Raw genomic sequence first — 22,483 nt, 5'->3', positions numbered from 1 at the left:
TGGAGCCCAGTGGTGCTATGAAAGGATCACCTGTCCGTACAGCTAGTCAAGTGTGCCGCCCTGTCATTTTCTGGCCATGAGACTCAGGAGAGTCCTTTGACTTCTGAGACTCAGTTCCATCACCTGTAGGATATAGAGATACTGGAATCTGTTTTGTTGGCATCACAAGTTCATTTTGGAAGGAGATAGTGAAATAACGTGTCTGCGTGCAGTTACGTTTGTTCCAGAGAAGGCCCTAAGAAAAGACTTATCTTCTCTCCCCTAACATGTTCCATTTCCCTTCCCGGTTCCTCCCAATTCTCTTACTGTTTTCGATTATCATTCTTCTAGTACTCATGCTTGAAAGCTCCTGGGTTCATTCATTTTCATTTTTGTGCATTCATTCATCCATCCATTCATTTATTCATGCAGCATTTAAGTTCTTACTGTGTGTAAGTCATTATTGATGTATCTTCTCACTAATGATGAAGACAACATCTGCATTTTGTTGAGCATCTAATCTGTGCCAGGCACTGTGCTAAATGCTTTACTTCAATCTTTAATCCTCACAACATCTCTGTGAGGTAGGTATCATTTCCCCCTTTTTTCAGATGAGGTAACTGGGGCTCAGAAAGTTCAATATCTTGACCAGAGTCGTACAGATGAGGAAATAGGAGAACCAAAGCTGTGTGCAGGTCTGTCTGTCTCTCGAGCTGTGCAGGCCCTCCGCCTCTTTCCCCATGTGTGATCTATCCCAGGACCTTCTCAGGGCGTCTTTGTACATCCTCTGAATTGGTTTCTGTCCTCTCCTGCTTGAGTTCAGACCCTCCTCACCCATTGCTCATTATGCAGCAACCTCCTTGCTGTTATCCTGTCTTTACCAAGTTGCTCCTGCCTCCACTCCAGCCTGTTCTGCTTCCAGTTTGATCTTTGTAAAATAGTTTTCATTATGCCAGTCTCCTGCTCAGGAAGAAGACACACTTGTTGTTATTAGATCATGGAGATGGAGTTATCTTTCTCTACCTGAATGTTAAGCTCCCTGACTATCCATACTTAACCTACTAGTATATCTCAACATTGATGTGTTTATTTATTCAATAAACATTTGGCTCCATGAGCTAATGGTGATGGGATCACAGAGACAAAAAGTTGTGGGCTATGCTTTTTTTATTATTTTTTTTAAGTTTATTTATTTAGAGAGAGAAAACACCAGCGGGTGAGGGGCAGAGAGAAGGAGAGACAATCCCAAGCAGGCTCCGTGCCATCAGCACAGAGCCCGATGTGAGGCTCGAACTCACAAACTGAGATCATTACCTGAGTCAAGATCAGGATACACTGACTGTGCCATCCAGGGCCCCTGTGGGCTATGCTTTAAAAGGCTTATAGTTTGATAGAGGAACTCATCTAGAATTCTTTACTTCAGCCAAACTAGTCTACTTTAATATTTCCTAGTCAAGCAAAGCTATTCTGTCCCTACTCAAAGTGTGTTTACAACTTACAGTGTTTGTAGGCCTTTCCACATATCCAGAACAAAACAAAACAAGGCATAGTCAGGTACCCCTTTTCTTTTTAATTCACCTATTGTTTGTCTGTAATTCCTATAATTATAACATTGCCTAGATATTTTATTTTTAGATTTATATACTACATTATGTCAGCTGATTTTTTTTGCATTTCTACAGCTTCTGTACTTTTTACAAAGCACTTTTATGTGCTGTCCCTTATTTGAGCCTCATAACATTAATGTAGAGATGGCAGCTGATATTCCCATTTTATAGAAGAAACAGCCTCCAAGAAGTTAGGTGACTATATATACACTTGTATGGTTGGTGAGTTATGAGGTCATTTTTAGATATGAGTTCTCCTGTATTTTGGAAGACAGTATGGTCTAGAGGAGGAGCACGCCCTTGGAAGAAGCCTAGAGATACATGTGGTAAACAGTGAGGCTAGTGGAAAGTGCAGAGGGTTCCAGTTCAGGCTTTGGTTCCAGTTTTGGCTCCATTCCTCACCTTGTGTGTAACTTTAGGGAAGTTACTTAGCTCTCTAAGCCTCAGTTTCCTTGTTAGCACTGTCCCAGGCCTGCCTTTCTGTGGAGTTACTGTGATTTACAAATATGAGGATAACAACATTGTTATTAGCTGACTTTTGTTGAGTACTTACTAAATGCCAGGCAATGCCTTAAATGTTTTACATGGATTATCTTGGCTAATCCTCACAACAGCTCTCTGAGATATGTTCTTTGCTCCCAAATGACAGATAAGGAAATTGAAACACAGAGATGTTAAGTAACTGGACCAAGTTTACGCAGTTCCCAGGGGGTAAAGCCAAGAATTGGACATAAGCAGCTTGAGTCTAGAAAAGTACTCTTAACCATGGTACTAAAACTTGTGTTTTTTACGGTGCTCTGTAGGCTGTAAAGTGCTCTGAACATGCGAAGTCCAGGCTGCAAGGAGCTGCATGGCTCTGCCTACCTGGGTAAATGTGACTAGGGAAGAAGAGGGCAAACATGGAAATTTTGCAGGGGAGGAAAGAAATGGTTTCCTATGGGGGTCTGGCCAGGATTGAAGATGTGAAGAGGTGTTTTGGGGCCATATATCTAACTGTTGACTGTCATTCTACTGTTGGGCTTTTTGGCCTGCCTTAGAAAGAGGGTGGAGTGGAGGAAGATTCTGTTCGGCCTGTGAAGACCAGTGCAGAGAAGACAAGTATCCCTAGGCCCAGGGAATCTAGATCCACTCTGCACATAGTGGAGCTATATAGGGCAGACCCCAGACCAGCCTTGAGTGCTTAGGGGCGGAGACTCTGGTTTGTCGGTTCCTAGGCCATGTTAGATGGGTAAATGAATGAAGTGGTATTATGACATAGCCCTCTGGAGACTTCTCACTGGAATACTTAATCTTGTTAAATTAAACATTTTCAATTATAAAAGTAATACATGCTTATTAAAGAAATTTTGTGAACTATAGAAAATAAACATCTCATTTTTTTCTGTTAAGGAGATGCCTAGAAAGCAAGGCCAAGAGTGTAAGGGGCAGGTAGTTGAGGTAGATTGGGCCTTGTGCTGTAGGGGGCATGTGGAGCTCTCTGCTCTTACTCATCCAGTTGAACCTGATAGTCTTAGAGTTCAAGCGTGTCCCTTTATAATGACCAGAAGGGAGGGAGGGTATGGTAACCTTTTTCAGTGTGGGGAGGACTGAGGTACTTGACTTGCTTTTCTGTGTGTATGAAATTATCTCCATTACTGCCCTTCCTTTGCTGGGTGGTGGGCAGGGCCTGGCTCCTTTGGCCCAGTGTGAGATTGAAATCCAGACTCTATAATTATATGGGTTTGGGTCCTGAGTTCAGAGTTTAGAAAAAGGAGGGAGAGAGAAGAGCTCCAGATAGGGAGTAAGAGACCCTTATTTTGGCTGTGTGGAGGCCTGCTGGTAGCTGATCTTTTTGAAGTGTCACTTGATGCTTGTGGTCCTGCTGAGGCACATTGTAGGGGGAGGTGTTGGGGGGGGGTGTCAGTGATGCTGAGGGGTGAAGACTAGGAGGACCCACCAGGGCTGTGCTCCCAGTTTACTCTAGAGGTGACTGCTGAGGTTCCGTGGTGGGGGCCTAGCCCCTTAGTCCCTGCCCTGCTTGTCTGGGCCAGGTGAAGCAGGGGGGCACTAGGACCCAGATGCAAGCACGGTTCCTGACAAGTCTAGAGCAGCACTAGCGCAGAGTGAGACTCATCAGCTGGCAAGCAGGATTCGGTGTCTCTGGGTTCAGGAATCATCAGGCAGCAGAGAGGACTTGCTCCTCAACCCCCATCTCTGCCCCCACCCCTACCCCGGTAGGCCACCGAGTGAGGTCCATGGACTGGGGAGGGCCGTGCCTGACGGCTTCTGTGTCTGTCCATGAGGGCCTGGAGCCCTGACCCTCCTGTCTAGGTTTCTGCCTTTTCTCTCTGTCTTTGGCCCACTGGGGGAGGGGGTAGAGGCCGGGTGAGCAGCATGGCCCAGAGCAAGAGGCATATGTACAGCCGGGTAAGTGGTCCTTATTGGGATGGCCCTGGGAGGGCTGCTGGAGAAGGCCTGGGTGCCTGTGGACACAGCTGTGGGGGCTGGGGAGACAGGCTGGAGCTAGACTGGGGCCACTCGCAGCAGGGAGTGATGGTGCTAGGCTGGACAGGCCTCCCCTCCCAGAGTTGGGCCCTCAGTGGGGAGTGGCAAGGCCTGACCTTTGACTCTTAATTGGACCTCTAGCCAGAGGTTCCTGAGGGGATTGGACTATCTTGGGGCTCTGAATGGGGTTGGTGGGTTGGAATGGCCTTACAGTGACGCCTTTCTTTAGAACTGCTTTGTTGTTTGTCACTTGCTTTTTCTTTCTTCTGGTTGAGATTGAATCTGTACCCACTATTGTGTCCACCTGGATCTGAGAGGCTTGTTAGGATTGGGAGGTTGGGGGAGTCTCTTGAGTGTGGGGCTAGCCCTGATGTCACTGTCAGTTCTTTTTATCGTCAGATCCATGAGAGCCACTCTGCTGTGCTAGGTGTGATTTGGGGTCCTAAAGCCCCTGGGAACTATATCCTTATCTTCCTAGATGAGCTCTTTGGGGAAGGGATTCAGGGAGTGACAGACTCTGGCAGAGCTCCCTTCTGAAGCCAAGTGGGAGCATCAAGGGGAGCCCTGTGGAATCTTTAGGACCAGGGAGTCACTTTCTCATGCCTCATTCATCTGTTTGCTGCAAGGCCCTTGGTTCATGGAGCTGCTGTTGCTAAAAATGGCTTAGGTGTGATTTTCTTCTAAACCATGGGCCTCTTTGGGACCTAATTTCATGTTGTGTCCTGTCATCACGGGTGTGTCAGAAGCTGAGAACTTCTGAAGGACAATGTTTAGTCTATTCCTTTGCCTTGTCCATCCACGGGATAATAAGCTATCCATTTGGACCACTGGCAGAGTCTGGGAGACAGTGCAGGTCAGATCTAAGATATCTGATTTACCTGGCCTTTGTTTTTCTTTTTGTAGCAACATAGCTGGGGGAAGGATCTCCTGAGCTTGGGGTAGAGTTGATAGGGCATGGCTTGGGCCAGGGAGAAGGGAATTAAAAGGTTGAATGGGCTGTGGTGAAGTATCTAGGAATGTCATGGTGGGTGTGTGGATGGGGTGGGGGCTGGGAGTCAGGGCTGGAGGGAGGCACAGTTGTGTGCCTTTGAGAGTGAGAGACCTAAGAGCTGTTTGACCACAGGGAACACAGACAACAGTGGGGAGTGGAACAGGATTCTGTGTGGGAGTAACCCATGAATCACCTGTCTTCCCAACTTAGGCACCTGAGTCAGGGTATTGGGCTTGGAGAGCCTGGTCTAAACTGAGTTATTCGCTTGAGCTTTACTCTCCTGCTTGGGGGCAGTGCTCCTGAGAAAGAAGCCATGTGGTGACATTCACAGATCTGTCATTGAGTTCTGATTTGTTATAAAATTTAAATATAAACTCCTAAAAATTCTGGCAGATTCCAGAGGAGTTTGGAGAAGCCTTAGAACATATCACTGGTATTTTTCAAAAGGGAATTTGGGGTCCACTTCACCCTGAGAATGGGGTTCAGGAAAGTGACTTCTTGTCCTTTTTCAGTCCAGGATCTTGTCCAGACCTTACTTAGGATGCATTAGGATGATATCCTTGATGTGAGGCCTTTAACTGCATATATTTGCATGTGTCTTTCTTTCAGACGCCCAGTGGCAGCAGAATGAGTGCCGAGGCAAGCGCCCGACCTTTGCGAGTGGGCTCCCGTGTAGAGGTGATTGGAAAAGGCCATCGAGGCACTGTGGCCTATGTTGGAGCCACACTCTTTGCCACTGGCAAATGGGTAGGCGTGATCCTGGACGAAGCAAAGGGCAAGAATGATGGAACTGTCCAAGGCAGGAAGTACTTCACTTGTGATGAAGGGCATGGTATCTTTGTGCGCCAATCCCAGGTACTTACACCCTGCTCTGGGTGTATGCATGTGTACATACTCTGTTGCTTGGGTGGCTTTTGTGTTGGTGCTCCCTTTTTCTGGGCATGAGTGTAAGTCTCTGGTTGAGAGAATGGGAGGTAGTGGGGGAGGGAAAATTAGAGATCCATCCTTATGGAAGTTGCCCTGTACCCCAGGCTCACTTGGGGTCGGGAGAGGGGCCCATATTGCAGCCATCGCTGATCTGGCTATATTGAGTTTGTTCTGTGGCCTCAGATCCAGGTATTTGAAGATGGAGCAGATACTACTTCCCCAGAGACACCTGATTCTTCTGCCTCAAAGGTCCTCAAAAGAGGTAACAGCCACCCAGTTAAATTGCTTTTTCACATCCAGGAGTCCTCAGGACTTCTTCCCAGAATACAGGGCCACAGTGGATCCTGAGATTTCTCCATCCCCACCATACTCCCTTGTTACATCTCTTCTACCCCACCACAATGATCTCTGCCCCTACCCCCATATACAAACACATGCTTTGTTTCTGTTTGCTTCCTACAGAGGGAACTGACTCAGCTGCGAAGACCAGCAAACTGGTGAGTGGTTGGGGGTAGGAGTGGGGAGTAATAGAAAGAGGGGAAGGAGAAAGAGAGGAGGGAGACTAATGCTAGATAGATAGAAATAGTAGGTGAGTAAACGGAGTTAGCCTTCCAGTCTCCAACCTCCCTGGAAGCTTTCTGGGTATGAGCTGCTGCTTTAGGGGTAAAGGTGGTAGCATGGAAAAACTGTTAGGGCCCAGATGTTTAGAGTCAAAAGGGGCCGAGGCTAGGAGTGATAGGGAAGATAGGTCTGACCCTAGTAGTGTTGTTGCCAACTTCCTGTCTTATGGTACCCAAGGCTGCCAGGCTCTAAAAGGACAGAGGGTAGGGGTAAGGTGAGAACTAGAGGAAGAAGGAGTCCTCCTGTTTGCAAACGAATGGTAAGGAGCTGTGCCTACTGCTGCCTATTTTAGGCTGTATGCAGAGGGCCTGTTCTAATTCTCCTGCACTGCTCTGCGCAGGGTATATGAGGGTGGGGATTCAGATTCTCCACTTTCTCTGGGCCAGGGTGTGGACAGCCTGGAATCTGATCCTTGAGGGACCCCTCATCTCACTTACCAGGACTTGGCAGTGACCTGACTTCCCCCTTTACCTGTGTGTACCTGAGTTGGTCTTAACACCTACACCCAGGATGTCTGGCCAGCTAGTCACACTGTGGCGTTTGTTCTCTAACTCTGCCCTTTCCTACTCCTCATGCAGCGGGGACTGAAGCCTAAGAAGGTGGTGTGTTTACTATTTGTGACTGGGTGGGTGAGGGCCATGAGCCTCCTCCCCAGCTGTCCTGCATGTCCTTGGGCTGCTGCATGCATGTGTGTGTGACCTTGGGGCTGGGATGGCCAGAGGAAATGGCAGCCTTGGCTTTCAGAGTTCCTTTGAGGGATGCAGGGACATCAGGCTCAGTACCAGGCTCAGATGGCACTCATTAGAGATGATTTCTGCACCTATTTGCCCCTCTCCCCACTGCCTTAGGACTTCTCATCAGACACTCCAAACATTTGACTGTGAATGTAAAGCAGCAGCATGGAGTACAGCATTTACTGGACTACATTACTGGGTTTTCAGCTCAAGTTTGGGGGCAGTGGGAGGAAACACTGGGAGGCTAGGTGAAAGTACCAGGTGAGATGATTGGGCAAGGAGGCAGGAGGCCAGGGAGAACAGTCCTGAGTTGGAAAGCCTGATAGTCCATGTGCCTCCCTCTGGGTGGGCACTGCCGTGGATGCCCACCCTCACACTGCTCCACTAGTCTTTCCCTGCCTCTTCCTTCCTCTGGTGGTGTGCTTGAGGCCCAGCCCTTGCAGACTTTCATCAGCCATCACTGAATGGGGCTCAACTGTGCCACCCCCAGACTCTTTTGAACTCCTAAGTCGCTGCCATGACCACTTCCTCACACCAGCCCCTGCCTTGGGCTTGTGCCCGGGCTATCTCTGACGTGCTTGTGCCTGTCTGACCTGTATGTACTGTGCTGTATGTATGGTTCTGTGATTTCCTTGTCGCCAATGGTCTCAGGCCCTTATGACCTGCATGGAGAGCTACTGGATCGGGGCAGTGGGTGGGGAGAGGAAAACATCTTTTCAATTCCTGGTTGTTAGTGGGTCCTCATTTTGGAGTCTTGCCACGGAAGAGACCACATACTGGTACTTGCTCTGAGGTCCTGGCTCAGGTGGGAGTGGAGATGTGAGAAGGAAAATCATGCTGTAAAGGATGCTGGACCAGTTACAAGGTCATAGAACAGTGGCTTCTTCCCTTGGTTTTTGTCTCCTGTTGGGGCTCCCATCTTGCTTCAGGCCCCTGAATAGAGAAGAGCATGGACCTGCAGTCTGATATCGTTGGAGGAGTTCTCATCACAGGCTGACCTGACCTGGGCGGGGCCTGAGTCATGTCTGAATGCTGGGGTTTTGGCAGCTGCCTGGGGAAATGTGGCAAAGCCCAGCATAGACTGCCTGTGCTGGGATGCGGGGCCTTCTTTGCTCCTGGTGCGACGTGCCAGTCAAATAGTCAAGTCCGTAGCCAGATCTTCCTCTCCAGTGGTCCTCTCATAGCAGACCACTTAGCCCAGGGCCCTGCTCTCACCCTGTGGGGAATGGAGAGCTAGCACTAGAACCAAAAACAAAGGAACTTTGAAGGGGAGGGCAGAAGAGAACCCAGATGTCTCTAAAAGGTGTCCACTCCCTTCTGGAAGGCCTTTAGAGACAGGCTTTAATCCCCCTTCAACCAGGGGAGGGTTGGGATAGGAGCCAAACTGTCATTAGAGCTACTGCTGAATATTCCCCAGGGTTTCTTAGTGTCATTGTTGCCCCTCAGAGCGGATGCTGTCACAGGAGGGGTGTTCTGGGTAAGGGCGTTGTCTTGTGTGTGTAAAAGACAAGTGGAGTTGATGGGCTGTGGGCAGAGGGAAGTATATGAAAGAGGCTGAGGGAGCAATGAGGCTCCATGTCCCTGCCCAGTCATGCCCTGGCCCCAGAGAGTACCATTTCTGGGATGGCCCCTAGCCCAGTTTCTTGGAGCAGACTCTTGGGGATGGGGTGGGGGAGGGATGGGGAGGGAAGAATCAGAACCTGTTCTTTGGAAGAAGAAGCAGGGCGGGTTCTGCGCAGGACTTTATCCAGTCATGTGGGGGAGGAGGAGCCAGCAGAGCCTGGCGGTTGCTAGGTGACCGTGGAGCAGTGGCTCCACCCCCACGGATCAGAGGAGGGTGGGTGCATGACGTCAGGTGGAGCCGGTGCTGCGGCCACTGAGGCTGCCATCAGCCTTAGCTGGTGAACTGGGCCTGGCGCCTCTCCGGTGCCTGCCGGAGCCAGGCTGACCCACTGCGCACCTGCGGGGGCTTCTGCGTCTGAGCCACAGCCATTTGCAGGCTGGGAAGCAGTCCGGCAGAGAAGCTGAGGCTGCATTGTTGGGATTTGATGCACTAATCTCCTGTCTCCGCCGCCTTTCCCTCTGTTCGGTCTTTTTCCCTCCCTCCCTTCGTCTGTCCTTCCTCTGTGTGTTTGTCCATCCTCCTCTGTCCCTCCTTCTCTTTCCTCTCCTGGCTTTCTTTGGTTTTCTGCAATGATGAGACAGGCACCGACAGCCCGAAAGGTACTCTTGCTTGCTCTGGTCCTGCTGCCGGGTTGCCAGGGCGATGGTGGCAGCAGGCTGCTGGGGTGGGGGTGGGGGCTGATTGACTTCATCTGTCTACCTGGTTGGGGGAGGAGGGTGGGGTTGAAGGTGGGGGGCAGGGAGAGGTGTGTGTCACTGCCATGCCCCACACGCTGGAAATTTGCTCCCTGCTCTGCCTGATTTGGCCTCTGACTGAGTGTGTTCTGGGCCTTGTACCCAGTAGCCTCACAACCGTGGGGTTCAGGCAGCTTTTGCTGCAAACTGCCTCTGGGAGTTTCCTGCGAGAGGATTTGGGAAGCAGGTCCCTATGTCTTCATGTCTTTAGCAGGACTACCTCACCCTTATCCTTTGCTAGGATGCCTCTTGGTTGTACTCCCAGCATCCCTCCCCCACCAGGGTGTGTATTAAGGGGCTTTCCCAGGGTGGGATGGGGACCCTGGAGGTTTTTGACCCTCAGCTATGGAGGCTAAACTCAGGGTAGGAGGGGTGGGCGTTGGCCTCCTTGGACTCAACGTCTCCTAGAAGCAGGGTCTAGGCCAAATCTATCTTTGCTGGAGCTATGAGACTCTGGGTAGCAAGAACATAATTTGGGAGTCAAGATTAATCATGTGTTTTAGTTTAGGGCAGTAGTTTATTTATGCTGCTGCCCACCTCCATGTCCTTTCTTGCAGCTGGGTGGGGTTACTTTGCTGAGCTCTGGGCTTCTGGTTAATGCAGTATTCATGGTTCTGTCACCTGAGCCCTCTGCCCTAGGGATGGAGACTGCTGCAGGATCTGGCCCTGGGGAATGGGGTAGGGTAGAGAGGATGGCTGCCTTAGGGGCCTGATCCCCTCTGCTGGGGTCGTATCCCTCACTTCTGGACTTCTAGCATCACTCTGGTCACACAGTATTTCTAGGGAGTCTTCTGTAGAGTCTAGCACTTAAAGGAAAGGGCTGACCTGGGAAAGTCCTTGGGAGTGGTGGGTGGGTGGGGCCTCTGGCTCTGGGCTGGAGTGCCAGAAGGACTAATCTCTGGGGACCTCTACCAGCTGCTGCCTTTGGTCTCCTGTGGCTTAGCCTAGGAGACGGGGATTTCTGGGATATCCAGGATGTTCAAAGGGGTGAGGTCTGCAAGGGTTGGGCATAAGTGGGACAAGGAGCCAATGGGGGAACAGGAGTTCCGAGTTCTTGGCGTGGGAACAAGGTAATTCACTGGAGGGGAAAAAAGGACGGGGTGGGGATGGGAGTGGGTAAGCAGCTAACTGTAGCCCCATTCCTGGTACTTCTTCTGCTCTCATTGCTGTCCCTTCTGCTGTCTTTCTGCCATTATCCTTTCTTTCCTGACTACTTCTCCTCTGGCTCCTGTTGCCTGTCCAGACCACAACTCGGCGGCCCAAGGTGAGAGAAAAAAAAAAAAGCCTCTGTACAAGCCACTGCTGAGTGTAGACACACATTTCAGGCATGTGCATGTGTGTGGGCATGTGTATGAGCAAGTAGAAGTTGGTCACGGTGCATCCTGGGTTCTCTTTTTCAGAGGAGTGAGGGGACTGAGGGTAGTGACAGGCCTCTCCTGCAAAAATGACTTCTCAGGAGAGTGTATGGGCCAGTAGCCTGAATGCAAAAGAGATATGAGAGTGGTTGTGGTTAATCAGGGCTGGCTTTCTTCAAAAAGGGCATTTTGACCAGTTTTGATGCATGAATGGGGGTAGAAGTTGGAAAAAAGGTAAAGAACTTGGCAGTGTCAACGTCAGGGGATAAAGAGCTGGGGGTGTCTGTGGGTAGCATGTGGTCTCTGAATGTCAGCCCACCAGGAATGCTTCAGGGCTCAGTACTTCAAGGGAGAGCACTGGACAGGCCTGTCTGCTCCAGGGCCTGGGGCTTCAGAGAGCTCCTCTGCCTCAGCCCCACAGGGCCTGGGTAGATACTGCCTGATTAGAGCCCCTCTGTCTTGGGGGGAGGGAGATGACAGAAGGTTGGCTGTACTGACCGTGTTTCAAGGGGGAGCCTAGGAGTACAACTTTCAGTCTGGCCCTTTTACCTGCAGGGTCCCCTAAAGTAGACCAAGGGAGGGAGAATCAGCTCAACTTCCAAAGAGTGGGATACAGAGCTTGGTACCTGCACTCCTAGCCCAGAATTCTCTGGGAACATGGAAGTTAGAGAACAAACTCCAGTTTGTTCTTTTGCTCTGGGAATGACATTGGGGTACTTTTTCTTCCTGGGGGAAGAGGGTACAGGCCCAGAGCAATGATAGGACTGGGAGTATTTGGAAATTGCCAGAATGATCACAACTGGGTCATAGAGGGGAGGTCTGGGGAGTAAGGGATTCTGCTGTAAGTGGGTAGTGCCAGAGCTGGGAGGAATGTGGGGTCAGTGCCAAGGGAGGAGCATTATAATCTTATGTCTTCTTCTATCACTTCCTCCCTCTCCCCTCTGCCTGCCTCCTGTGCCTCCCCCGTCCTTTGTCACCATTTCTGACTTTGTCATTTTTCCTCTCTCCTTCACTTTCCTTCTCTGTTCTCACTGTGCTTTGATATTCTCTCTCACTGTCTTTTTCCTTCTCTGTCTCCTTTCCTTAACATATTCTCATATTGTGTCTCTCACCACCCCTGTTCTTTTTCTGGTCTGCCCCTGCCCTCTCTGAATAGCCCACCCGCCCAGCCAGTACTGGGGTGGCTGGGGCCAGTAGCTCCCTGGGCCCCTCTGGCTCAGCATCAGCAGGTGAGCTGAGCAGCAGTGAGCCCAGCACCCCAGCTCAGACTCCCCTGGCAGCACCCATCATCCCCACACCGGCTCTCACCTCTCCTGGAGCAGCACCCCCATTGCCTTCCCCCTCCAAGGTAAGGACTGGGGTTGGAGTGAACAAAACCAAGATACAGAGGGGGCCTATGACCCTGGGAAGGATCTTGGAAATTTTCCAGGGTTGGGGGAGACCCAGAATTTGGATCAGCAGGGTGGGGACATAGCATATGGTTAGCCTGTCATTGATTTGGCTACCCTTTCTTTCTCTCCTTCTTCCACACTTGCCCCTTATGCATTGGTCTTTTCTCAGATGTTTATATGCCACTTGCTTTTGACCCTGGGGCTCTAGAATGGTGTTTGCATACAGTCTTGTCCCTTTGCTCCAGCTCAACCTTGGTGGGAGGAGGGGGAGGCTGTGCACTCACTGAGGGGTTTCTCCTTTGTAGGAGGAGGAGGGGCTGAGGGCCCAGGTACGGGATCTGGAGGAGAAACTGGAGACCCTGCGGTTGAAACGGGCAGAAGACAAGGCAAAGCTAAAAGAGCTGGAGAAACATAAGATCCAGCTGGAGCAGGTGCAGGAATGGAAGAGCAAAATGCAGGAGCAGCAGGCGGACCTGCAACGACGCCTCAAGGAGGCGCGGAAGGTGGGACTTGGGGTGAAAGGGGCTGGCTGGGGAGCTTGGAACCCAAGCCACTGTACCAGTAACTGGGCCAGAGCCTAGAACATCCAGTGAGAAGGGGCACATGAGGCATCTCTCTGCTTGCACTCCCACCAACCTCCACTCCTCCTTAGGAAGCCAAAGAGGCACTGGAGGCGAAGGAACGTTACATGGAGGAGATGGCTGACACTGCTGATGCCATCGAGATGGCCACTCTGGACAAGGAGATGGCTGAAGAGCGGGCTGAGTCCCTGCAGCAGGAGGTGGAAGCATTGAAAGAACGTGTGGATGAGCTCACCACTGACTTAGAGATCCTCAAGGCTGAGATTGAAGAGAAGGGTAAGGGGCCAGGAGCTGCTGGGGGCCAAATGGTGGGGTTAGAACTATGTCTGAAAGTGTTAATGGTCTTCCCCAGGCTCAGATGGGGCAGCGTCCAGTTATCAGCTCAAGCAGCTCGAGGAGCAGAATGCCCGCCTAAAGGATGCCCTGGTGAGGTAGGATCCCCTCCCTGCTTGGCTCCGGAGCTCACTCTCCTGTCCCCAAACGTATCATAGCGCCCATTGCCAGTGATGTGGACACACACTTTCTCCCTTCTCCCTCCCTGCTTCCCCATAGGATGCGGGATCTTTCTTCCTCGGAGAAGCAGGAGCATGTGAAACTCCAGAAGCTCATGGAAAAGAAGAACCAAGAGCTGGAAGTTGTGAGGCAACAGCGGGAGCGTCTGCAGGAAGAGCTGAGCCAGGCGGAGAGCACCATCGATGAGCTCAAGGAGCAGGTCTGGGGACCCCAGCCTCTGGCCCAGAGGACCCCTCTCCAAGGTTGGTGCCTCTTTTTTCTAGGCACCTTTCAGCAGCCCTTTTCTCTGTTCCCTCCATGTAACACAGGTGGATGCTGCTCTGGGTGCTGAGGAGATGGTGGAGATGCTAACAGACCGGAACTTGAATCTAGAAGAGAAAGTGCGAGAGTTGAGAGAGACCGTGGGGGACTTGGTAAGAGAACAGACCCCAGATTTCCCACCCCGATGGAGGGTGTTTGGAAGACGCTTGCTGAAAGAGGGACTGACACATGACCCCTTTGAGCAGGGTGTGCGGTGAGTGGCCCCACCCTGACCTTCTACTCTGACTCTGCTTTTCCTTTGCCTCTACTGCCTTGGCATCTTCCAGGAAGCGATGAATGAGATGAACGATGAGCTGCAGGAGAATGCGCGCGAGACAGAACTGGAGCTGCGGGAGCAGCTGGACATGGCGGGCGCGAGGGTTCGGGAGGCCCAGAAGCGTGTAGAAGCAGCCCAGGAGACTGTTGCAGACTACCAGCAAACCATCAAGAAGTACCGCCAGCTGACCGCCCACCTTCAGGTGCCTCCGTACCCCCTGCTGTCCACTCATGATTGCCCAGGGCTCCCTCCTGCCCCAGCTGTGCCTCATTGTCTGTCTCTGCCCCCAGGATGTGAATCGGGAACTGACAAACCAGCAAGAAGCATCTGTGGAGAGGCAGCAGCAGCCACCCCCGGAGACTTTTGACTTTAAAATCAAGTTTGCTGAGACTAAGGCTCATGCCAAGGTCAAGAAAATGGATAGACCAGAGAGTGGGGAGTGTTGGGGCATCCAGCCTGGGTGTGGCCGTAGGCTGATCTGGAGTGGGGTTCTGGACTTCAGGTTGCTGGAGGAGGGGGTGCTTTGTGTGGTGGTTTGGAAGACTCCTGAAGCAGGGGACCTGGTGGAGCAAAGCATGGTGGCTCTGAGACTCTTTCCAGCCTGGCTGAGAGCCTGCTTCCCTGTCCACCTCACAGGCAATTGAGATGGAATTGAGGCAGATGGAGGTGGCCCAGGCCAACCGTCACATGTCCCTGCTTACAGCCTTCATGCCAGACAGCTTCCTTCGGCCAGGTGGGGACCATGACTGTGTCCTGGTGCTGCTGCTCATGCCTCGTCTCATTTGCAAGGTATGGCCAATCAATCTAATCACATGTTCAACAGGAATCTGTTGAACTTGCTGTGTGACGGGCATTGAGGATGCTGAGCGAAGATAGCAGCCAGCATCCCTGCTCATAAAGAGTTTATGATGTAGTGGAGGAATATAGTCAACAAAGTCGCAGAGGAATGTGTATTACAGATGGTGGGTTTTGATGAGGAGGTAGCTTCTTTGAGAGAGCATGGTCTGGGCTCTGATTTAGATGGGGTGGTGTCACTGAAGGAGTAACATTTGAGCTGAGACCCAGAAGATGACTAGGAACTAGTGGGGGAATAATTGTCAGGATAGAATTCAGGTAAAAGGGTAGCAGGAGCAGCAGTAGCTTTAAGGCAGGAAAGAGCTTGGGCCCACTGGCTCCACATTCCAAATCCTCATAACCACCGGTAATCACATCATTATCTTTTCCCTGTGTGAGACTCCCTGACTATCTAAGAGCCGTTTCTGCTTTTCTCCTCCACGTGTGTCCATGCTCCCGACGTAGTTGCTCAGTTTTGTGTCCTGTATTCCCGAGTCTGTGTTCTCTATCCTCTTCTCTGAGCCCCAGGTCCCTGGTGCTTCTTCCCACAGGCAGAGCTGATCCGGAAGCAGGCCCAGGAGAAGTTTGAACTAAGCGAAAACTGTTCAGAGAGGCCTGGGCTCCGAGGAGCTGCAGGGGAGCAGCTCAGCTTTGCTGCTGGGCTGGTGTACTCACTGAGTCTATTGCAGGCCACACTCCACCGCTATGAGCAGTAAGTGATCCCTGGCCCCACTCTAGGGCCGCAGGCTGAGATTGGATAGAACCGACATTGCCTGGCAGGCCTTGGCCTCAGAGGACCCTTCTCTGGTCTCTAGCGCCCTCTCTCAGTGCAATGTGGACGTGTATAAGAAGGTTGGCAGCCTCTACCCTGAGATGAGTGCCCACGAGCGCTCCTTGGATTTCCTCATTGAGCTGCTACACAAGGATCAGCTGGATGAGACTGTCAACGTAGAGCCTCTCACTAAGGCCATCAAGTACTACCAGGTCTGGGGCAAGAGTTCAGGCTTGGCATAGGAGGGAGGGAAGGTTTTTCCTGGTAGGGCTGTTGGCAGCATAGCCAAGGTTGTCTGTCCCCAGCTGGCTGCCTATGGCTTGACTTGCTCTTAGAGGAGCTTGCCTGAGGATCCAGTTCCCTGGGGGTTTCAGATTCTCCTGTACCTCTGGAGTCCCATGATGACTGGGGCTCCATTTACAGTTTGGGAAGAATTCTCCGTCCTTCCAAGACCTAAAGATTGCCTGTTGCTCTGTCATTTCCCCTCAGCATCTGTACAGTATCCATCTTGCTGAACAGCCCGAGGACAGTACCATGCAGCTGGCTGACCACATTAAGGTAAAGGTTCTGGGCCAGTGGTTGAGCCCCCTGTAGATATCAGAAATGGAGGACATCAGATCAAGAGATCTGGCCCTCAAGAGGTGTCACATAAGACTGGAACAAGGTCAGATCAGGGAAGCCAGAGAACGAACATCTTTATGGGGGTCAGTGGAGGGTGGGGACTTCTTAGAGATGGATGGTGATGGTGCAGAAGGGCTCCTGTTGGGGGCTGACAACCACATGCATCTATCCTTACAGTTCACCCAGAGTGCCCTTGACTGCATGAGCGTAGAGGTGGGACGGCTGCGTGCCTTCTTGCAGGTGAGAGCACAGTTTGATCTCTTGGACCTCCTCCTCCTCCTTGTTAACCCCTGCCTCCTCACCTCCAGCCCTAATGCTGACTTGGTTCCCCGTCCGTTTCATATTCTCTGAGTAGGGTGGACAGGAGGCTTCAGATATTGCCCTCCTGCTCCGGGACCTGGAAACATCATGTAGTGACATCCGCCAGTTCTGCAAGAAGATCCGAAGGCGAATGCCAGGGACAGATGCTCCTGGGATCCCAGCTGCACTGGCCTTTGGACCACAGGTTTAGGGCAGCGATGGGGGGAAGGAAAGGAAGCTGAGTAGAACCAGGAAGGGCTTAGAGTGTCAAGATCTGGATCTGGTCAGGGAACAAGAATGGTTTTAAGGTAACTGGGAACTGTGGTGCTGGACTCCGGGTGGGCTCCTGACTCTGGGCTGTTGCACAGGTGTCCGACACACTCCTAGACTGCAGGAAACACTTGACGTGGGTGGTGGCTGTGCTGCAGGAGGTGGCAGCTGCTGCCGCCCAGCTCATTGCCCCACTGGCAGAGAACGAGGGACTGCCTGTGGCTGCCCTGGAGGAGCTGGCTTTCAAAGCAAGCGAGCAGGTAGGCCTGGACGGCAGGGCAGACATGGTGGGGGAGTGATATGGCCAGTGTGAGATTTTCACTACTGCCCTCGGCTCCTGTAGATCTACGGTACCCCCTCCAGCAGCCCCTATGAGTGTCTGCGCCAGTCGAGCAACATCCTCATCAGTACCATGAACAAACTGGCCACGGCCATGCAGGAGGGAGAGTATGATGCAGAGCGGCCCCCCAGCAAGGTGGGTGGGGAGCTCTGTGGAGGGGCTTCGGGGGCTCAGGGGAACAGGACTTGGCAGAGCTGCTGCTGGTTGTGGAAGGACTGGGAGGCGGGAGCGGGGAATCCAGAGGGCACCGCCCTGCTTAGAAGGCAAGGTTTTCCCTGTGCCCAGCTCTCTCTGGAAGGAGAATGTTGGTGACCTCCTCTCACTACCCCTGCCTCTGCTCTCGCTTGACCCCTAGCCTCCCCCAGTTGAGCTGCGGGCTGCAGCCCTTCGTGCAGAGATCACTGATGCTGAAGGCCTGGGCTTGAAGCTTGAAGATAGAGAGACAGTTATCAAGGAGTTGAAGAAGTCACTCAAAATCAAGGTGAGGGTGTAGGGTAGGCTCAGGAGCTAGGGGACTGGGAAGTATGCTGAGGTACAGGTCAGCACTGAGTGTTGGGGATCTCCTGGGGCTGAGACCGGTTGAGGGTTGAGGGGAGAAGTGGCGCCTGTATCAGTGTGGGGAACAGCTGTGGGCCTTTAGGAGCTTTCTGGTTCGTGCTCTGTCACAGGTCCCTGGGGGCCCTGGGAGGATGTAAAGGAGGGTGTAAGGGAACTGGACACTCTGACCTTCGCCAGGGGGAGGAACTAAGTGAGGCCAACGTGCGCCTAAGCCTCTTGGAGAAGAAGCTGGACAGTGCTGCCAAGGATGCAGATGAGCGCATCGAGAAAGTCCAGACTCGCCTGGAGGAGACCCAGGCACTGCTGCGGAAGAAGGAGAAGTCAGGCACCTTCCCTGGGCCCTTGCTTATTCCACCCCTCCACTCTGCCAGCCAGTCTCCCTCCTAACTCATCCCCCTATCCAGGCCCTATCAGAGTGAGACTCTCCCCAGGGGAGCGGATGCCATCTCCTTTCCCCACTGCCAACACCATTGTGTCACCCCAGTCATATCATGTGCTGCTCCTGGCTCCTCACCAGCAGGGCTACTCCAAGGACCTGTCTGGACTGAGAAATGGGGACGGGGCTCTGGGGAAAGGGCATTGCCTAAGCCCGGATTTCTTTTTCACAGAGAGTTTGAGGAGACGATGGATGCACTCCAGGCTGACATTGACCAGCTAGAGGCAGAGAAGGCAGAGCTAAAGCAGCGGCTGAACAGCCAGTCGAAGCGCACGATTGAGGGGCTCCGGGGGCCCCCTCCCTCGGGTATTGCTACCCTGGTCTCTGGCATTGCTGGTGGTGAGTGCAGTGGGACAGGCACCATTGGTGCAGAGGAGATTGAATGGCCTCCCTCCTGTCCTTGGCCTCAGTTTGACTTCTACCCGTCTCTTACTGGACGTTCAGCCAGGAATGTGCTCGCCCAGTTTCACTCTGGCAGTTTTTCACCAAGTTTTTACTTCTCCTGAAGATATGTGCAGAGGTTTCCACCCCCCGCCGCTCCCCCAGCCCTGATCAAGGTGGGCCATTACCAACTTGTCAGTGGACCTCAGAATTACCATAACAGTTAGACTGTAGCATATGTCCCTTTTGGACCTGCAGTCTGGCCTTTCTGTCCCAGCCCTATATCCCAGAGGGTCATCAGCCTGCAGCAGATTGGGCTGACTCTGCTGCCGTATCCAGCCATGCCTGGTTCCTGCACTCGATTGCTCCTCTGCTTACACTTTGCATTTCCCCCTACTGAATTCACATGGCTTTACTCCATGGTGTGGTTGTCTGTCCCCTTGCTGACTTCTCCCACTTGGGGCTTGTGTACTGACCTCTGCCTGGTCTCCAGTGTGGTCAGGGCTCCTTACCTGGAGTTTTTCTGGTTATTGGGCCCAGGCTCCCCAGTTTTCCTGGATCATGGAGGTGGCTACTGCCATGTTAGTTCTCATCTGCTCTATAGTTTTTCAGTTTCTTACCTCCAGAAGACAGACTTCTTGCCCTAAAGCCCTCAAGATCTCTAGCGCTCCCCTGCTATGCCTGTCTTGTCACCTGGCCTCACCCAGGGTCTTGTTCTCATCAAAGCCCCCCTCACTGGTGCCTCTTGATCTTGGGAGGTGACCAAGTACCTTGTTGACTTTGGACTCCTGTGGTACAGTGGGCTCTTGTTCTTTGGGGAAGGGGTCTCCAGAAGTTACCAAGTTGTGTTGTTTTGGCACAGGCTTTTTAAACATACCGGTTCAGACTTACAAAATTTCCCACCAAAAAGAGTGTCTTTTGCCTCAGAACAGTGGGGAACCCAAGGAGCAGGAATGTGGCTGCTTCTTCAACTTCAGCTTTGCTGCTGTGGGAAACTAGGGTGCAGACATCTCAGGGTCTTGGGAGCATCCCCTCTGCCCTTCTTGGAGATGGAATATGAGGCAGGGAGGCTGGAACGCCACATGCCCCAAGTGCTTCCTCCACGCACACCCCCACTGCTGTTCTTCCTTATGCTCTGCACCCCGTCTCATGGCCTTATTCCTCTTTCTTATCTTTCCTTCACACGTATTTGCTCATACCCCAGATGCAGAGGGCAGAGGCAGGGTCTTATTAGAGGAGGAGTGATTAGGGTTTCCCTGTAGGTTGTGACCAGCATTCCTCTGGTGTGACCCCTTAGCCCCAAATTGTCTAACTCCTCTCTCCTCTCTTCCTGCTCCCCCATGGGCTATTCCGATCACAGAAGAACAGCAGCGAGGTAGAGACCCGCCCTGGTGGGGGGTTACCGGGGCTGTGGGAACCCACCCTGGTGGGGGTTACCAGCCTGGGGGAGCAGGATAAGGCTCCCCCCTTGGGAGCAAGCAGGACTGGAGGTGGGAGTGGATAAGGAGAGGGGTTGAGTGGAGATGGGGCCCATCTTCAGCCCTCTCCACTTGGAGCTGATGGCATTTGTCTTGGTACACACAGGAGGCACCCCTGGGCAGGCTCCAGGGTCTGTTGCAGGCCCTGGGCTGGTGAAGGATTCACCCCTGCTGCTGCAGCAGATCTCTGCCATGAGGCTACATATCTCCCAGTTACAGCATGAGAATAGCATCCTCAAGGTGAGTTGTTCACAAGGAGGACTGGGGTGCAGGTGGAGCCCCCCCTGCCCCATTGATGATAGATGGCAGGGCCTTCTGTCACCTCTCACTGCCATTCCTCTTCTTTCCTTCACAGGGAGCCCAGATGAAGGCGTCCTTAGCAGCCCTGCGCCCCCTGCATGTGGCAAAGCTCTCACCCCATGAGGGCCCTGATAGTGAGCTAACAGCTGGAGCGCTGTATCGTAAGACCAGCCAGCTGTTGGAGACGTTGAATCAACTGAGCACGCACACCCACGTAGTAGATATCACTCGTACCAGCCCTGGTATGGAGCCACCAACCCCTGAGATTAATAATATACCCCCTCCCTTTGCCCCAGGGCTGTAACCCCTACCCAGGCAGCTGCCATACTGTAGAGGCTCTTCCTGGCATTGCTTTTTGGCCTCAGTGTTCAATTTGCTTGATTCACCCATTACGTACCTGCTCCATGAGAAGGTCTAGTATCTTCACTTTCTGACTCTTAATCCAGTACAGCTGCCTGCTTGGGCCTTGGTGGGCCTCACTAGCCTTCCCTCCCCACAGCTGCCAAGAGCCCGTCGGCCCAGCTCCTGGAGCAGGTGGCTCAGCTCAAGTCCTTAAGTGACACCATCGAGAAACTCAAGGTTAGCTCAGACCCTGCCCTTCCTCAGTCTACAGAGTTTGCTTCATAGTGTTCCCTGGTGGAATCCTTAGCACATTTGTTTCCACAGGCACTCCCATATTTCCTCTGAGCCCAGCCCTGTGATAAGAGGTAGAGGGCAAGGTGGGGTTCCTGCTTTGGAAGCTCACTGTCTCGGTGCAGACAGAAGACAGATTCTCATCAACAAAATGGGTTGAGCTAGGATCATCTTAAGAGTGTGTGGTTTGGGTGCAGCTTCTTCAGTGCTGAGATCACTGTGGGGTAGAATGGTTGCGGATGGCTTCCCAGGGGCTGTAGAATCTGAGTTGGACCTTAAAGGATAAGGATCTGTAAAGTAAGGATATTGGATGGGGTTGGCGGTGAGAGCAAAAGTATGATGACAGAGAGGACCAGGTCCCTGCCCCCTGATATTAGTGTCCCTGTGAAGCCAGGGAGATACTGGGCTAGCCTGTGGGGGTCCCCTCAATGAACCCTTGTTCCACTCCTTGCCAGGATGAGGTCCTTAAGGAGACCGTATCTCAGCGCCCTGGAGCCACAGTCCCCACTGACTTTGCCACTTTCCCTTCATCAGCCTTCCTCAGGGTAAGAGGGAGCATCGGGGGGAGGATGGGCAGTATTGAGGGTTCACGCGGGTCCTTCCCCTCTCCTCCAGAATATGAAGAGGGCTTTGGGGTCTCAGGTCCAACAACTACACAACATGAGTTGCCTGGCCAAGTCTTACTTATAAGGGACTCAAGAGTGCTTGCAGTGCTTCCAGAAATTCAGTATTTTAGCAGTTAAACATCTATGATTTTTGACACCAGGAGAGACTCAAAACTCCCTTGTCAGACTATGTACCTCAATTCTGATTTGAAATATGTGGTCACCATAGTTTAGGATCCTCAAAGCCTATCTCACAGGGACTGCCTTAGTCTCCATGCTCAGAGGCCTTGTGAGTGGCACACAGCTCAGGTGACCTCTTCCCCTTGCCAACTCCCAGGCCAAGGAGGAGCAGCAGGACGACACTGTCTACATGGGCAAAGTGACCTTCTCGTGCGCAGCTGGCCTTGGACAGCGACACCGGCTGGTGCTGACCCAGGAGCAGCTGCACCAGCTTCATGGTCGCCTCATCTCCTAAGTGCTCCTTCTCCTCTCCCACACCCACCCCTTGCCCCATCCACTTCTACCCTCAGCCCTCCTGGTGCCACTCTGCCTGATGCACAGCCACCTCAGTTAGTCCGCATTGTAGAACCGTGTGTGTACAGCTGTTCCTGCCCTACTCAGCTTCACTTCTGCCAGTCAGTGCCCTGCTCCTGCCCCTCGACTTGGGTTCCCCTATTTCCATTCCCTGGCCTCTGCCAGAATTTGCTGTTCAGCTGCTCCCTCCTTCCTGAGGGGCCTCAGGGCATGTGGGGGGTAGGCTGAGACCCCACCACCAAAGGTTCAGTGAGGTCCCCCGATAGAGGACTTCACCCCTTGATTAAAGCAACTTCTGCTTCA

General features: G+C 52.4%; 1 protein-coding gene across 7 annotated transcripts in view; it reads left to right on the top strand.

Moving 5' to 3' along the window:
- DCTN1 (dynactin subunit 1) overlaps nucleotides 1-22,483 on the top strand; it is a 30,967-nt gene extending 8,484 nt beyond the window's left edge. For 2 of the 7 annotated variants that reach the window (XM_042981770.1, XM_042981774.1), the window contains exons 2-30: nucleotides 5,671-5,916; nucleotides 6,172-6,250; nucleotides 6,451-6,485; nucleotides 10,945-10,965; nucleotides 12,213-12,404; nucleotides 12,753-12,950; nucleotides 13,100-13,304; nucleotides 13,381-13,459; nucleotides 13,581-13,740; nucleotides 13,850-13,954; nucleotides 14,129-14,320; nucleotides 14,409-14,525; nucleotides 14,755-14,907; nucleotides 15,504-15,664; nucleotides 15,768-15,936; nucleotides 16,214-16,282; nucleotides 16,523-16,585; nucleotides 16,701-16,850; nucleotides 17,014-17,175; nucleotides 17,259-17,390; nucleotides 17,611-17,736; nucleotides 17,991-18,133; nucleotides 18,422-18,588; nucleotides 19,991-20,005; nucleotides 20,215-20,348; nucleotides 20,464-20,650; nucleotides 20,908-20,987; nucleotides 21,497-21,586; nucleotides 21,984-22,483. In XM_042981770.1, coding sequence (XP_042837704.1) covers nucleotides 5,689-5,916; nucleotides 6,172-6,250; nucleotides 6,451-6,485; nucleotides 10,945-10,965; nucleotides 12,213-12,404; nucleotides 12,753-12,950; nucleotides 13,100-13,304; nucleotides 13,381-13,459; nucleotides 13,581-13,740; nucleotides 13,850-13,954; nucleotides 14,129-14,320; nucleotides 14,409-14,525; nucleotides 14,755-14,907; nucleotides 15,504-15,664; nucleotides 15,768-15,936; nucleotides 16,214-16,282; nucleotides 16,523-16,585; nucleotides 16,701-16,850; nucleotides 17,014-17,175; nucleotides 17,259-17,390; nucleotides 17,611-17,736; nucleotides 17,991-18,133; nucleotides 18,422-18,588; nucleotides 19,991-20,005; nucleotides 20,215-20,348; nucleotides 20,464-20,650; nucleotides 20,908-20,987; nucleotides 21,497-21,586; nucleotides 21,984-22,121 — 3,750 coding nt within the window. In that variant the 5' untranslated portion in view covers nucleotides 5,671-5,688 and the 3' untranslated portion in view covers nucleotides 22,122-22,483. Of the gene's footprint in view, nucleotides 1-5,670; nucleotides 5,917-6,171; nucleotides 6,251-6,450; nucleotides 6,486-9,113; nucleotides 9,567-10,944; nucleotides 10,966-12,212; nucleotides 12,405-12,752; nucleotides 12,951-13,099; nucleotides 13,305-13,380; nucleotides 13,460-13,580; nucleotides 13,741-13,849; nucleotides 13,955-14,128; nucleotides 14,321-14,408; nucleotides 14,526-14,754; nucleotides 14,908-15,503; nucleotides 15,665-15,767; nucleotides 15,937-16,213; nucleotides 16,283-16,522; nucleotides 16,586-16,700; nucleotides 16,851-17,013; nucleotides 17,176-17,258; nucleotides 17,391-17,610; nucleotides 17,737-17,990; nucleotides 18,134-18,421; nucleotides 18,589-19,990; nucleotides 20,006-20,214; nucleotides 20,349-20,463; nucleotides 20,651-20,907; nucleotides 20,988-21,496; nucleotides 21,587-21,983 lie in introns of those variants that run through there. The other 5 variants (XM_042981772.1, XM_042981771.1, XM_042981773.1 and 2 more) reach the window with 5 other exon arrangements.

This window comes from Panthera tigris, chromosome A3, assembly GCF_018350195.1.
Source record: "Panthera tigris isolate Pti1 chromosome A3, P.tigris_Pti1_mat1.1, whole genome shotgun sequence".
NCBI lineage: Eukaryota > Metazoa > Chordata > Mammalia > Carnivora > Felidae > Panthera > Panthera tigris.
Note: the sequence above shows the minus strand (reverse complement) of the source record. Positions and strands in the feature narration are given on the sequence as shown.